This window comes from Staurois parvus, unplaced genomic scaffold, assembly GCF_062004578.1.
Source record: "Staurois parvus isolate SC_StPar_1 unplaced genomic scaffold, SC_StPar_1.0 ptg001642l, whole genome shotgun sequence".
Lineage (NCBI taxonomy): Eukaryota > Metazoa > Chordata > Amphibia > Anura > Ranidae > Staurois > Staurois parvus.
The window spans coordinates 2323504-2338484 of record NW_028319438.1 but is presented as its reverse complement, the minus strand read 5'-3'; the positions used below and the strand labels follow the sequence as shown (position 1 = coordinate 2338484).

Here is a 14981-nt window from a genome sequence, read left to right as displayed (position 1 = left end):
GCGTGGAGCCCCAGATCAAGGGAAATTATCAGTGGTCTTGTATGTCTTCCATTTTCTAATTATTGCTCCCACAGTTGATTTGTTCACACCAAGCTGCTTGCCTATTGCAGATTCAGTCTTCCCAGCCTGGTGCAGGTCTACAATTTTATTTCTGGTGTCCTTTCGAAAGCTCTTTGGTCTTCACCATAGTGGAGTTTGGAGTGTGACTGTTTGAGGTTGTGGACAGGTGTCTTTTATACTGATAACAAGTTCAAACAGGTGCCATTGATACAGGTAATGAGTGCAGGACAGAGGAGCCTCTTAAAGAAGAAGGTACAGGTCTGTGAGAGCCAGAAATCTTGCTTGTTTGTAGGTGACCAAATACTTATTTTCCACCATAATTTGCAAATAAATTCTTTCCAAATCAGCCAATGTGATTGTCTGAATTTGTTTTCTCATTTTGTCTCTCATAGTTGAGGTCTACCTATGATGCCAATTACAGGCCTCTCTCATCTTTTTAAGTGGGAGAACTTGCACAATTGGTGGCTGACTAAATACTTTTTTGCCCCACTGTATTTGATCGCCTCTGCGTTTTTTTTATTTTTTGCACTATAAATAGACCTACAATTTTGAGAAAAAAACTATATTTTTGACTTTTTGCTGTTAAACATGTCAAGTAAAAAAGTTAAAAAAAATCAAATTTTGTCATAAATTTAGGACAAAATGTATTCTGGTACATATCTTTGCTGGAAAAGAAAATCCCAATACATGTAAATTAATTGGTTTATGTGAAAGTGATAGCGTTTACAAATGGCGGTGTATAGACTGGGATTTTCTTTTTTACTAGTAATGTCGGCGATCAGCGACTTATAGCGAGACTTCAGTGGGCATTCTGACACTGGCAGGGGAACTGATTTGGTGTCACTGACATCCCCAATGACACCCATACAGTGATCAGTGCTAATAAAAAGCACTGACCCTGTACTAATGACACTGGGGAGGAAGGGGTTAACTGTGTGCTGTTTTACTGTGTGATGTGTGTGTGCTATGCAGAGCCATACAAAGCAGTGTGCTGGAGCTGACGGGAAGAAACTGTATTGTTTACATACAGTTCTCTCCCTCCGTCGGTAATGCTCCTCGATCACCGGCAAGTAATCACCAGCCGCAACCTGGTGATTGATAACTGAGGACAAGATTGAGTGATGTCCAGATTCTTACAGTGGGATCCTGGCAGTGCTGAAGATCCCAGATGTCAGTAAACACTTCAACAAGATTTGGAATCCTAAACTGTCCTAAGATCTCTGGAGGCAGAGTCATTAACTCTGTGTAAGCGCCAATGCAGAGCTTACACAGGGGATGAGACACACTGGAATAGGAGCATGGAGAAGGTATCGGGGGTTGGTAGCCTGTCAAGAAAACCTGCTACTTTTCCATTTGCTTTAAATTCATGTTCACAAAAGCTGACGTTTAGGTATGACGATTTTGACATCGGTTCATGTGGTCCAGCTTGGACCATTGTAAGTGTGGATGTACCAAACCTGCGGGATAGTAATTGAGCTGAAATTCACCACAAAAGGGGAGTGATCTCCTATACCAGGAATGCTCAAGCTTCTGAAGACCGGAGGCTACTTAAGCGATTTGGTAACCATTTGCAGGCCACAATGAAATGAAGTGGTTCAGAATTTCAACATTTTTATTCTGAATAACATAATGAACGTTTTTTTCCTCCTGCATTCACTATGTGCCGGTGGGAGGGAGAGGAAGAGAAGCTGGATTTCAGCAGTTGCAGGAGAAAAATGGAGAGGATCGGTTCCTGTATATACTGCCCCTCCTGTCCAAGTGTATAACCGAATATGACAGGAAGGCCCCCGTTGCAACCCATAGTGATGCTACACCAGTGGTTAGGGGTGTGTGGTAAAAATCACGTCTCAACTATGGGGTTTTAACTCCCCCCAACTGCAAATATAAACGAGCCCTTACTGTTCTGAGTTCCCGACAAGGCTACTTTCACACTGATTTGCTGCGGTTTACCCGCACTGTGAGTGCAGTGAAGTGTTATAACTGGCAGGTGTGGTGCACTTCCCGAAAGCGCACAAAAACTTCTGCATCCAGGCGTTCTGCTCCGCTTTCAGAAAGCACACCAAACCCGCAGAATGGAATAGAAGTCTATGGCTCACTGCAGCTAACCTGCAGGAAAAAAGATTAAATATAATTGTGTCGCGCTCCAAATGTGAAATATGAATCGCCTACAATTGTTAATTTTCTAATATAATTAATCCCCTTAATATTGTGCTTAATCCAAAAGCATGATCAATTATAAAAATGAATTCACTTTAAATAAAAATGCGTGATATATTAAGAATTAAAATTGTGAGATAAATAAAAGAATATATAATAATAAACCAAATAAATAATTTAAAAAAAATGTAAAAAAATATATATGAAAAATATTGTGAATGTCCCAAAATCAATTAATGTAATCCAGACCAGGTGTTTTTATAAAAAAATATTTTAACCTGCAAGAAAGCCACAGGGGCACTGCGCTGCACATGTTGATCAGTGTGAAAGCAGCTTAACCCCTTCGCTGCGGCGCCTCCCGACCTTTTAAGGGTTTCAGAAGCCGGGAGGCGGGGTTTAGGGTCATGTGACACGCCGTCACGGCGGTCACATGATCAGGAAAGGTCCCGATCGAAAGAGAAGATTGGGACCTTTCCATGAGTACCTGACATCTCTGGACATCTCCTGTACTGTGTCTGCAGTCTCTGGTCATCTCCTGTACTGTGTCTGCAGTCTCTGGTCATCTCCTGTACTGTGTCCGCAGTCTCTGGTCATCTCCTGTACTATGTCTGCAGTCTCTGGTCATCTCCTGTACTGTGTCCGCAGTCTCTGGTCATCCAATGTACTATGTCTGCAGTCTCTGGTCAATCTCCTGTACTGTGTCCGCAGTCTCTGGTCATCTCCTGTACTGTCTGCAGTCTCTGGCCATCCCGCAGTCTCTGGTCATCTCCTGTACTGTCTGCAGTCTCTGGCCATCCCCTGTACTGTGTCCGCAGTCTCTGGTCATCCCCTGTACTGTGTCTGCAGTCTCTGGCCATCCCCTGTACTGTGTCTGCAGTCTCTGGCCATCCCCTGTACTGTGTCTGCAGTCTCTGGCCATCCCCTGTACTGTGTCTGCAGTCCCTGGCCATCCCCTGTACTGTGTCTGCAGTCTCTGGTCATCTCCTGTACTGTGTCCGCAGTCTCTGGTCATCTCCTGTACTATGTCTGCAGTCTCTGGTCATCTCCTGTACTGTGTCCGCAGTCTCTGGTCACCTCCTGTACTGTGTCTGCAGTCTCTGATCATCTCCTGTACTGTGTCCGCAGTCTCTGGTCATCTCCTGTACTGTGTCTGCAGTCTCTGGTCATCTGTACTGTGTCTGCAGTCTCTGGTCATCTCCTGTACTGTGTCTGCAGTCTCTGGTCATCTCCTGTACTGTGTCTGCAGTCTCTGGTCATCTCCTGTACTGTGTCTGCAGTCTCTGGTCATCTCCTGTACTGTGTCTGCAGTCTCTGGTCATCTCCTGTACTATGTCTGCAGTCCATTGGGCGCACGTTCTCAGCACATATGTCTGTTTTTTAATAGAACGCAAATGTACGGCTGCTCGGCGTCTAGGCCTAGACGCCGGGAGGCCGCACATTTGCTTTCGGCTGGCGTCAAGAGGTTAATAACCTTTTTTAAAAATTCTTGTATGCTCATTACAGAACTATGTGATATGTAATACACTGAAGTTTTCTCTTCCAGCTTCTGCTGCCATTGCTCTGTCTCCAGGCTGCTACAAAGGTCCCAAGTGAAGCACACTTGGTATTGCTCTGTCTGGGACAGAAGTTTGAGCTCCAGAGGAAGCATTGGCTTGTGCAGCTCTTTCTCCCTCCTCGGCCACTCGCTTCCGCCACAGATTCCATGCACTCTGATGCTCTGGGATGGCAGATCTGCAACCCGCAATCTTCCATCCCAGAGCATGAGGTCACGGGCCACGAGTTGAGCACCCCTGTCCTATACAGGTATTCATCTGCTCGGCATGGCACCATTTAAAGAACACTTTGCCTTTTCTAAATTAATGCAGAGACGATTCTGATTTGGATGAGGTGGAGATCAGGATATCACCCCACCCCACCTCTCCACATTGTTTAATCAGAGAAGGCCTTGCTAACCTCCCTAGCGGTCTGATTATGTCAGTATTTCTGTGCTCAAAACTACTTTTTTTTGCATGAAAATATGTTATTTTTTATTGTAGGCCTGTAATTCTTAGGAATAACTCACTGAAATCTGTCCGAACAAGAGTCTAGTAAACATCCCGGGTAGGATAAAATTTGAAACACGAAATCATAAATTATAATATTATAAACTAGAAAATCTACAATTTCTGGGGAAATTGTGTGAAGTGTTCTTGCAACCAACCGTAACCAAATGGTTGATGAAATGTAAGCAGTGCACATGGCAAGCCTGATAGAGTGAGAAATGCATCTCAGCTTGTATTTTGCAGCTCACAGTCCAGCCTGGTGACTCATCTGCCTGGTGAGTCATCTTTGGTTGCTATAGCAACTCACTCAGTCAGGAATGTGAGAAGTGCTGTTCTAAACACACTGCTCCAACTTGCCAACTTCACTGGCGATTGCCATCTTCAAACACTTGTAGTTTTAAAAGTATAAAAGCTACAGCGAAGAGCTTGATATTGTGAGAATCACAAGAAGCAGAGCTAAATTTTGATGTATAGTATGTGTCTGAAATATTAAAAATGAAGGCACAGTCGCAGTTGAAAAATGTCCCTTCAAATTTCAAGTGGCTGTGAGTGAAGTTTCAATGAAAGTCAATAGGAGGGGTGAGTTGCAAACAAATGGTTGCTATAGCAACTCACTCAGTCACAGGAAGCTGAGAAAGGCTTTTCAAAACACACTGCTCCAACTTGCCAACTTCACTGGCGATTGCCATCTTCAAACACTTGTAGTTTTAAAAGTGTAAATGCTACAGCGAAGAGCTTAATATTATGATAATCACAAGAAGCAGAGCTAAATTTTGATGTATAGTATGTCTCTGAAATATTAAAAATGAAGGCACAGTTGCAGTTGAAAAATGTCCCTTCAAATTTCAAGTGGCTGTGACCTAACCCTAACCAAGTGATTGATGAAATGTAAGCAGTGCACATAGCAAGCCTGATAGTGAGAAATGCATTTCAACTTGTATTTTGCAGCTCACAGTCCAGCCTCGGTGACTCAGCTGCCTGGTCAGTCATGGTTGGTTGCTATAGCAACTCACTCAGTCACAGGAAGCTGAGAAAGGCTTTTCAAAACACACTGCTCCAACTTGCCAACTTCACTGGCGATTGCCATCTTCAAACACTTGTAGTTTTAAAAGTATAAATGCTACAGCGAAGAGCTTGATATTGTGAGAATCACAAGAAGCAGATCTAAATTTTGATGTATAGTATGTCTCTGAAATATTACAAATGAAGGCACAGTCGTAGTTTAAAATGTCCCTTCAAATTTAAGGTGGCTGTGAGTGAAGTTTCAATGAAAGTCAATGGGAGGGGTGAGCTGCAAACAAATGGTCATATTGTGAAAACTATCAGGACTATGGCTTAGTCGTGAACATTTTGAGTGACAGCAGGGATAGCTGAACGTTTTGAAATAAGATATGTGTAGGTGGGCTTGAAAATGAGGGAGTGATGGTAGTTTAGAGATCATGTTCTGATTTTTCCTTCCACACTGTAGCTTTGTCAGCTCCCACTCTAGTTGCGCCATTCATTCCTATGGGACAAATTTCACCACAAAAACGGCGATATTTCGTGAACCATTCGGCAAAACGTTCCACAAAGTAATAGCACACCAATCGGGAACAATCCGCACGTTTCGGTATATTACTTGTCTATGTAGTGTAAAAACTGTGGGAGGAGTTAGGGTGGTAAAATTGGCTATAATAAGAATAAGAATATATTTGTGAGATAATAAGTGTTCCTGCTATGCAAGAACACTTAATAATCATAAAAAATAATATAATAATAATACATTTAATTCAATAATATAATCAAGCCAAAAACACTGAAATTTGAAACATAGCACCAAGTTCGCACATCGCTGAGCAAAGTCGCGAAATCGGTTGCAGTGGCTCTGAAGAAGAGGAAAGACCTCGAAACACATCAGCCTATTGCATGACTACTCTCCCCATTGTGGAGTGTTACTCAGCGCGGTGTTGACCCAGCTGTTCTTTTATGATGTGCCTTGACTTTAATGTCGTTTGTGAGTACAACACATACTTTATTTCTTATTAAACATTTTTTATGGTAATGCACTAGGCCTGTGCGCCCTTTCTTTGTTCTTTCCTCATTCAGTATATTTGGATTCCCCCGGTCTGTTGCGGGCAGCAAGGTGTGCGTGTTCCAGGACATTCTTAATGCGGTAGCAGCCTGCATCAAGTCCATCCCCAAGCGCAGGAGCATTTGTGTTTGCTGGTTCATTGTTCTGATGATGAATTTCCCCACGAATCATTATCACTCAATTCTGCAAGTGGTTCTGATTTACTATCGCTGTTCTCTAGCCGGTCTAAAACCGCTTTTGACCTAAAGGGACGCTTTTTGGACGCCATGGACGTTTCTCAGTTTCCAGGCAGAAAGAACAGTAAAAATGCAGGCAGGGCGCCGGACAAAGCACTCGGGACAAAATGTATGTGAAATGGTTTGATACAGGAATGGAATACTATCAGATTTTAGTGTATTGAGTGAATGTCACATTTTGAAATTTTTCAATTTCTTGCCGGTTCCGTCCCCCGTATGTCCCGACGTCACAGGGAACAGAATCCAGAAGACAGATGCCGGCATTGGCCGGAGGAGATGGCTGGGGACGCTGCAGGGCGTCAATAAATCAATAAACCATATCTTGTGGGACTGCTACAACATATGTGTCATCCCACAAAGGATTATTCAAGTGAGTCCAATAAAGTAGAAGTCCTCCAAAAGAAGTGCAGTGCTGACAGATATTCTTAACCTCCCTAGCGGTCTGATTATGTCAGCATTTCTGTGCTCAAAGCGGTACATTATTTTCGATGGAAATATGTAGTTTTTTTATTGTAGGCTGTAATTCTTAGGAATAACTCACTGAAATCTGTCCGAACAAGAGTCTAGTAAACATCCCGGGTATGATAAAATTTGAAAAACGAAATAATAAATTATAATATAATAAATAATCATAAATAGTAATCATATCATATTAATACATTTAATTCAATAATGTAATCAAACCAAAAACACTGAAATGTGAAATAGAGCGCCAAGTTCGCACATCGCTGAGCAAAGTCGCAGAATCGGTTTCAGTGTCTGATGAGGAATTTCCCCCACGAATCATTATCACTCAATTCTGCAAGTGGTTCTAATTTACTATCGCTGTTCTCTAGCCGGTCTAAAACCGCTTTTGACCTAAAGGGACGCTTTTTGGACGCCATGGACGTTTCTCAGTTTCCAGGCAGAAAGAACAGTAAAAATGCAGGCAGGGCGCCGGACAAAGCACTCGGGACAAAATGTATGTGAAATGGTTTGATACAGGAATGTTATACTATGTGATTTTAGTGTATTGAGTGAATGTCACTTTTTCACATTTTTCAATTTCCCCCCATTCTGTCACCCGTACGTCCCGACGCTCGCAGGGAACTGAACCCAAAAGACAGATGCCGGAGTAGATGTCCAGGGACACTGCAGGGGGGACATCGCGGGAGCGCAGGACAAGGTAAGAGAAGAAGAGATCCCGGAGCAACGCTGCAGTGTATTCCCGAGTGTAGCTCGGGGTTACCGCTTGTGGTGCTGAAACTTTACCCCGAGCTACACTCGAGAACAGGGGCGGACTGACAACTCATGGGGCCCCCGGGCAATAGGGGATCATGGGGCCCCGGGGTCCTTGCCCAAACTCAAAAAAGCCTATGAAAAAGGTACCAGGGGCATCTCATGGGGCCCCCTACTCTGACCCCGGGCCCTCGGGCAGTGCTCTTGTTTCCAAATGGTCAGTACCCCCGAGCGCAGGACAAGGTAAGTGCTGGAGGGATCCCGGAGCAACGCTGCAGGGTATTCCCGAGTGTAGCTTGGGGTTACCGCTTGTGGTGCTGAAACTTTACCCCGAGCTACACTCGGGAATACCGCCAGGGAGGTTAAGAAAATGCAATGGCATCCATGCGGAGTGAGTGACCTTCTGTGTTTACAGTGTAGCAGATCAAATGCTTGCTACCGGACCCGGAAGCAAGTGGAGATGGCTGGAGTAGCAGTGCCTCCTATAGTGATTTCCAGCTTCCACGGAGATCCCAAAGGTACGGAACATACGTACTTACATTGGTCCAAGCTCAACCAATGTAAGTATGGAAAAAATGCCACTCCTAAACTGCAGCTTTATGTAAAAGACTATCACATTAACATTCTACAAGTCTTTTTTTTTTTTTTTTTTTTTGTTTTGCAATGCCATTTCTTTATTTTGTACAAATGTCAGAATCTTTGTGTTTCCATAGCCGTACATGATGTCACAGCTGTATAGGCAGCCTAATACACATTCATCACCTTCCCTGAGAACGGCTTTGTCACATCTGAATTGCTTAGCACTCTTGTGTGCAGAGACCTAATCTGCTGTAGAGAAATCTTAACTATTGGAGCTGGTGAGTGACTCAATCCAGCACTATCCAACCAAAACAGGGAGATTTAAAGCTGACGTTTAGGCAAACAGATAAATACAGAGATAAAATACATATACAGGAGCTGTTTCTGTCAATCAAGTCCTGAGATTTACACAGGTTTGACGCACAGCCCTGGCTGGGAAGGTAGGAGACCTGGTTTTTCTTTTGATGCAGTTAAGTACAGGTCTACAAGTAAAATAAAATAAGTGAGTGCTTTTCAAATGAAGCAGCTAGGCACACAGGATACCCAATAACAATCCTCACAAAAACATGAAAAAAAGTGCAGCGCTAAGATAAAAGCAAAATGAAAATAATAAATAAAATGTTGAAATAAAACATGTATAATAATAGTCCCAATGTAAATGAAATTAAGTGAGAAATGCGCACTAACCAGATGTGCACATTAAATGTGCAGTGTAGATATCCTACAGTTCAGAAATTGGTCATCTGGGTGGTGAAGATAGGTAGATTCCCTCAGGCAGAATGGATCCACGGATGGCACATAGAACCAGGCACAACTCCATCAAAGGGTAAGACTCCTTCACTGGGTAGAGCGGGTTATAGTGTCTAAAAAATAGATGCTCCCCGCAAGGGGTCAAGAAAAAAAGGTGCCCATGGTGATGTATTGTTTGATAAAACAGCATTTATTGGAAGCAAGTGACAGTAGCAAAGGGATGCATCCGATACAAAAATTGAAGTGTACAGAAGGACTAACCGTCCTGAAAAGAGTAGTGGCCGCCGGAGCTCCACTGTGCTCCGACGGCGTGACGTCACGGTGTACGTAGGCTCCTCCTTACGCGTTACGCGCCAAGCACATCCTCAAAGAAAGAACCAGCCTGTGGAAGAAGAAGCAGTAGACCGAGAGGGACAATTCCTTGTCATTCTGCTATTTCTTCCTATCAGCATGTCTCTTGTTGGTGTATGAGCACTTCAGCGCAAATAAATTGCTCATTGGGCTGCTTCACCTTCTTCAAGTCTGAGCCCTGCTATACAGGGATTATAAGAAGCTGATGCAGCAGATCCATCCACGTACACTGTTTGCATTTAGACGTATAAATATTTAATGATGTCTTCATGATTACAGAGCTGCATTAAAGTGATATTAAAATATTAAAGGCAATTTTTCATTTTTAAATGTCATATTGGCCTGCTTTGCGCAGTGCTGCAAGCAAGGGTTTTTTTTTTTCTGGACCTTATTGATGCAGTACGCACTACCCTACACTTGGAGGATCAGCCTGCTGTCTCTTTCCTTGGGCCTATTAGAGCTCCTACAACTGCAAAGACTTTTCCACAACTACTATTTGACTTATTCTCTATGCAAAATGTGTGTTATAACTGATCCCTTTTAAGAGGCAATTTGTTAAATGGTTGTCTATACCCATTTTTGATCCACCAGTGACGCGCCTTAACAGGAATACTACCAGAGGGTGTGCTTAACTTTTAAGGATTGACAGGCAGTTGAAAACCCTAAATCCCAATTTTTTTTGTCAGGTTCTGGCCTCTATGCCATATCAGCTTTGACCTTAATCTGCTAAACCAGGGTTTCTCAGCCAGGGTTCCATAGAAACCTAGGACTCCTCCAGAGGTTGTTAGGGGTTCCTTCAGCAATGAGACATTTCTCCCTCTTAGATAAATTCCCACTTACGCCATTTGATCCTTTTAACTATCTGGGAATTCTTCTCAATTACCAAAAGTATAAGGAGCATTCTTCCTGCTGACCATCACACTGAAGTATCATGAGTTGTAGCCATTGTAATTTTTAGCCCCTAAGACCAGAATGTTATTTGAAGAGTTCCTCCGTGTTGAAAAGGTTGAGAACTGCTGTGTTAAACTGTGGCACAGTAGGGATAGAGTCTTCAAAAAGGATCTCTCCACTAGGACACTGATGCCGTATCTGGCTCACTTGACCTTCGAAGGATGCCGGCTCTAAACTTGATACAGTGAATTCACTGGTGGCCATAGGGTATGTTAGGAGATCTAGGAAGAGGTCAACTGAATTCCATCCTTTTACTCCTGTAGTAGGTGCCCTCAGGCCTTCAGAGCTTGACTCTCAACCCTCAAGGCTTGAAGTCAGAGACCGGCTAAATCCTCTGAAAACAAATACTCTTCATACATTAGGCATCCAAAATTACACAATATGTGTATAAAAAAAAAAAAGTATCAGTTTTATTGTATTACAAAACATCAATAAAAACAATCTTAAAAATAGTTATCCTCCAATGCTATTCAAACAATCTCATTATAAATTGATATTGTCTATTTATATTTGGTGAATTAATACGGTTTGAATTTCTTTATATACTAGGTAACAGACGATCACTCCCCTGAAGAAGATCTTGATGATTGAAATGCGTTGAGTTTCCACATTTGACATTTTCATATACAATTTGGTATAATTTGGTACACATGATGTTCCATATGTGGATAGAGAAAACAGCTGATGGTGTAGATGAGTGATCTGTAAAAGAATTTGTCAGCCATTTTTCTTTTTGTTTTTTTTTTTTTGTTTGTTTTTTTTTTAAGATTGATGTTTTGTAATGCAATAAAATTTATACTTTTTGTTATCAATTTGAGGATGTGGCACCAATGCTGTAAAGAAGCCAAACTGGGACTTAATTCTTCAGTTAAGCCCCCTGAAACGATGTCTGCATGAAGGTGTGCCTTAATGTCAACAAAAGGCAGGCTGACTAAACCACTTTAGGCTCACAGGTTAATTCTCTGCGTCTGGTGCACCCCTTTAACTGCTCCCTCTTCTCTCCCCTGTGCTACTGTACAGATTAATCCACCTTCCTATTTTCCTTGGGTTCTGTAATCCCTACACTCCTTTCACCAGTCCATGTGAAAATGCAGTCTGGTGCTGTGCCCCCATCTGGCCCATCTCATTTTCCCTACGTAAAACCCCCAGGCCTTGGTATATAAATGCTCTTCATGGTTCTTGGTACTCCTCAGCACCCTTCCCCTCCAGAGAGGCCCCTTGATCAGGACCAGCTCTGACTAATCCCTACTTGGATGAGGATCTGGGTCCTTGGTGTCACACCTGCTACACCTTGAAACACTGAATCCTGTATTTAGCCTAGAGCATTTTCTGGCATCTCCATTGTGGGATGCTCAAACTACATCCTGTGAAGAGAGTCAGCTTTGTGGATTCTTGTAGCCAGCATCTTCCCAAAGGGCCCAACACCTGCAAGATCCAACTGGATATGGCTTCCATCAGTTTTTAGCACTGGTTGCTGTCACCTGTGGGTCCGGTTAGTAAACTTTGCTTCTTGCTACAAAAGTCTACAGCCTGTGTACCTTTCTCCAACCTTTCGGGGGGGGTAGTTTTTTCATCTGTATCCAAGAGGCTTATCTCTTGGGAGAACAGTTATTCTTGGGGCTACTGTTCCACATCATAAGATCCCTCCTTGGGCAGGGCGCCTGGTTTGGATACCGTTTAGGCTCTGCCGTGACTTCACCACTGAGAGATTGGGAGTCCTTCCTACCACAGGGAGGTAGAGTGGATCCTACACTGGACAATGTAAAGAGGACAATGCCTTGGCAACCAGTTCATCTAAGCTTTTCTAGACAGGGAAATGGATTCATGGATCTAGGTGCACCTCAGATCCTGCATCGAAGTCAGATATTGTAGCTGGAAGGCCCTGTGCCTACCTGTTTTGTCAGTAGGCAGAACACAGTGGATATCCTTTCCTAGGGTTGGAGAATATCTTGAATACTTTGTGGGACCTCTAGAATGTCCCAGCGACAGCGGTGTGAACACTACATGCATTGACATGAGATACAAAACATGACACACTAAACCGTGTGGCCTGAGCTCAGTTTTGGACCCATAGATTGAGGGATAGGAAGATTGCAGCTTGTGGCAAGTGTGAACGAACAACGACATACAGTAGGTCTGTCAAGGGATCAAACCCTGTCCCAATCCACTCAGCATAAGAGAAACTGGGTAGTGTTACAATTAAAGTTGTAGTTTAATTGTCTTTCCTGGTTCCTCCCTTTATCAACGTGCTATTGAGGATTTATTTTTTTTAACTTTCCATTTTCATTACATTCCCTGATTTAGATCCAGTGACCTTACCTCCGGGTGTGGTTCTCTGTGTTTTTCTATCCAATGCAGGTAGATCATGGCTGGTGGGAGGGACCATACTCCTCTCATGAGTCCTCAGCCATGATGCAAGCAGTGGGTTGGCTCTTGATGGGCGGATGTAGGCTGAAGAAGTGGGTTTTCCCATTTGTGTGCAGACCGCCCTAGGTAGCATCCACCTGTGATGCTAGGTCTCCATGATTAAAAGAACTGAAATCCAATAAAAGAAAAGTATGGATTATAGACGGCCAGGCTGGGTAGGAACTAGATAGATGATGCTGGACATCCCTCGGCCAGGAAATGAGGTGGCTGACTTGCTGCACCTTCTAGTGCACAATTCGAGAAGCACACAGTGTGCAGTGAGATCAGAGTTAATAATTTCAGTAGATGCAAATGGAGAAACAGAAAAAGGGTGCACTGATCTAGTGAATTATCGTTTAAAATATTTATTGAAGAAACAAAGTAAGTATCATACAATAGACATAAAAACACAGGCATGTCAAACTGAACAGGTTGGCTCTGAGGAAGAGGTTGTGGCCTCGAAACGCGTTGGCCAGTTGGTCATCCAGGGTTCCATTGTATGGATCATACATCTTGTTCAGTTTGACATGCCTGTTTTTTAATGTCTATTGTAAGTATGATACTTACTTTGTTTCTTCAATAAATATTTTAAACGATAATGCACTAGCTCGGGGCGCCCTTTTTCTGTTTCTGCATTTGCATCCAGTGGATTTGGACCACCCCGGTCTGTTGAGGGCAGCAAGCAGAGCATATTCCAGAACATTCCTATTGGGTCTACTGAGCCCTTTCCTAGCGCAGGAGAAAAGTGTTTGTTGCGTTGGATTAATAATTTCAGGACAGGAGAGGAGCCGGTACAACTGTGCAAGACTGAAGGGAAGGCCAGAGTTCACCTTTAAAAAACAAATGCTCTGCTAGTAAACAGTGTCCTGATTACCCAGAGGAATTTTGTGTCTGTGCCCACCCCCCTCCAGCTCATCACGATGATGGATGGCACAGCATACACAGAACAGACAAGGGTAAAACGGCAGCAGATCATCCGAGCAGAACTCGTTTTCGTCTGCCAGCAGACAGCGACGTGGCCAGTTTAGATGCAAATAGTGCCTGGCGGAGTTTTGCTTTAATCTAACGGCCATTTGATGTTTGCGGAGCGTACGTTCCTCTTTAATACCCAAGCAGGCAAGAAATGATCTGTATGTCACGGTTAATAAAAACATCACACACATTAGTCAGATGAGTGAGAATTCCGATACAGATCATTAATACGGAATGAGTCACAGCCTGCTCTGCTGTGGGCAAGATGAGTGATTCAAGCGCCGAGGAAGATGGCAAAAGGTATTAAGTCATAACAAACAGAGAGGAGCGGAGAAGTCCGCGTCCTCGCCGCAGCCTGGGGGGGAACGGAAAATCCGTCTGTATCTACGATTCCTGGATATGTTGTTTCTCTGACACAGCCATTTAACTTTTCTGATCTCAGCTTTGTTGGAACAAGTACTTAGATACTGTACACGGGGGATTCACTTTAAGTAAGGGGAGCCTTTGCGTCGTCCGTCAGTTTTCAGTCCAATTAGGATACGATTTTGGGTTTGTGCAGATCTCCATACAGTTGCAAGAAAAAGTATGTGAACCCCTTGGGATTACGTGGAGTTTTGCATGAATTGGGCATAAAATGTGCTCTGAACGTCATCTAAGTCACAACAATAGAAGAACACAGTCTGCTGAACATAATACTACACAAACATTAGATGTTGCCATGGTTTAATTGCACATAACATGTAAACATTCACAGTGCAGGGAGGAAAAAGTATGTGAGGCCCTAGCTTAATGACTTCTCCCAGAGCTAATTGGAGCCAGGAGTGAGCCAACCTTGACTCCAATCAGTGTGATGATATTGGATGTGTTGCTGACAGCTGTCCTGCCCTTAAAAAACACACACCTGTTTTGGGTTTACTGGTTTCAAGAAGCACTGTCTGATGTGAACCATGCCTCGCAGAAAAGAGCTCTCAGAAGACCTACGATCAAGAATTGTTGACTTGCATGAAGCTGGAAAGGGTTACAAAAGTATCTCCAAAAGCCTTGATGTTCATGTGTCCACGGTAAGACAGACTGTCTACAAATGGAGAAAGTTTAGCACTGTTGCTACTCTCCCTAGGCACGGTCGTCCTGTAAAAATGACTGCAAGAGCACAGCGCAGAATGCTGCAGATCTCCATACAGTAGATGG

General features: G+C 43.3%; 1 protein-coding gene across 1 annotated transcript in view; it reads left to right on the top strand.

Moving 5' to 3' along the window:
- Positions 1 to 11227, top strand: part of AP1S1 (adaptor related protein complex 1 subunit sigma 1) — a 95670-nt gene extending 84443 nt beyond the window's left edge. The window contains exon 5 of the mRNA XM_089663254.1: positions 10965 to 11227. Within this exon, the coding sequence (XP_089519380.1) occupies positions 10965 to 11006 (42 nt within the window). The 3' untranslated portion in view covers positions 11007 to 11227. The remainder of the gene's footprint in view (positions 1 to 10964) is intronic.
- Positions 11228 to 14981: the final 3754 nt, after the last annotated feature.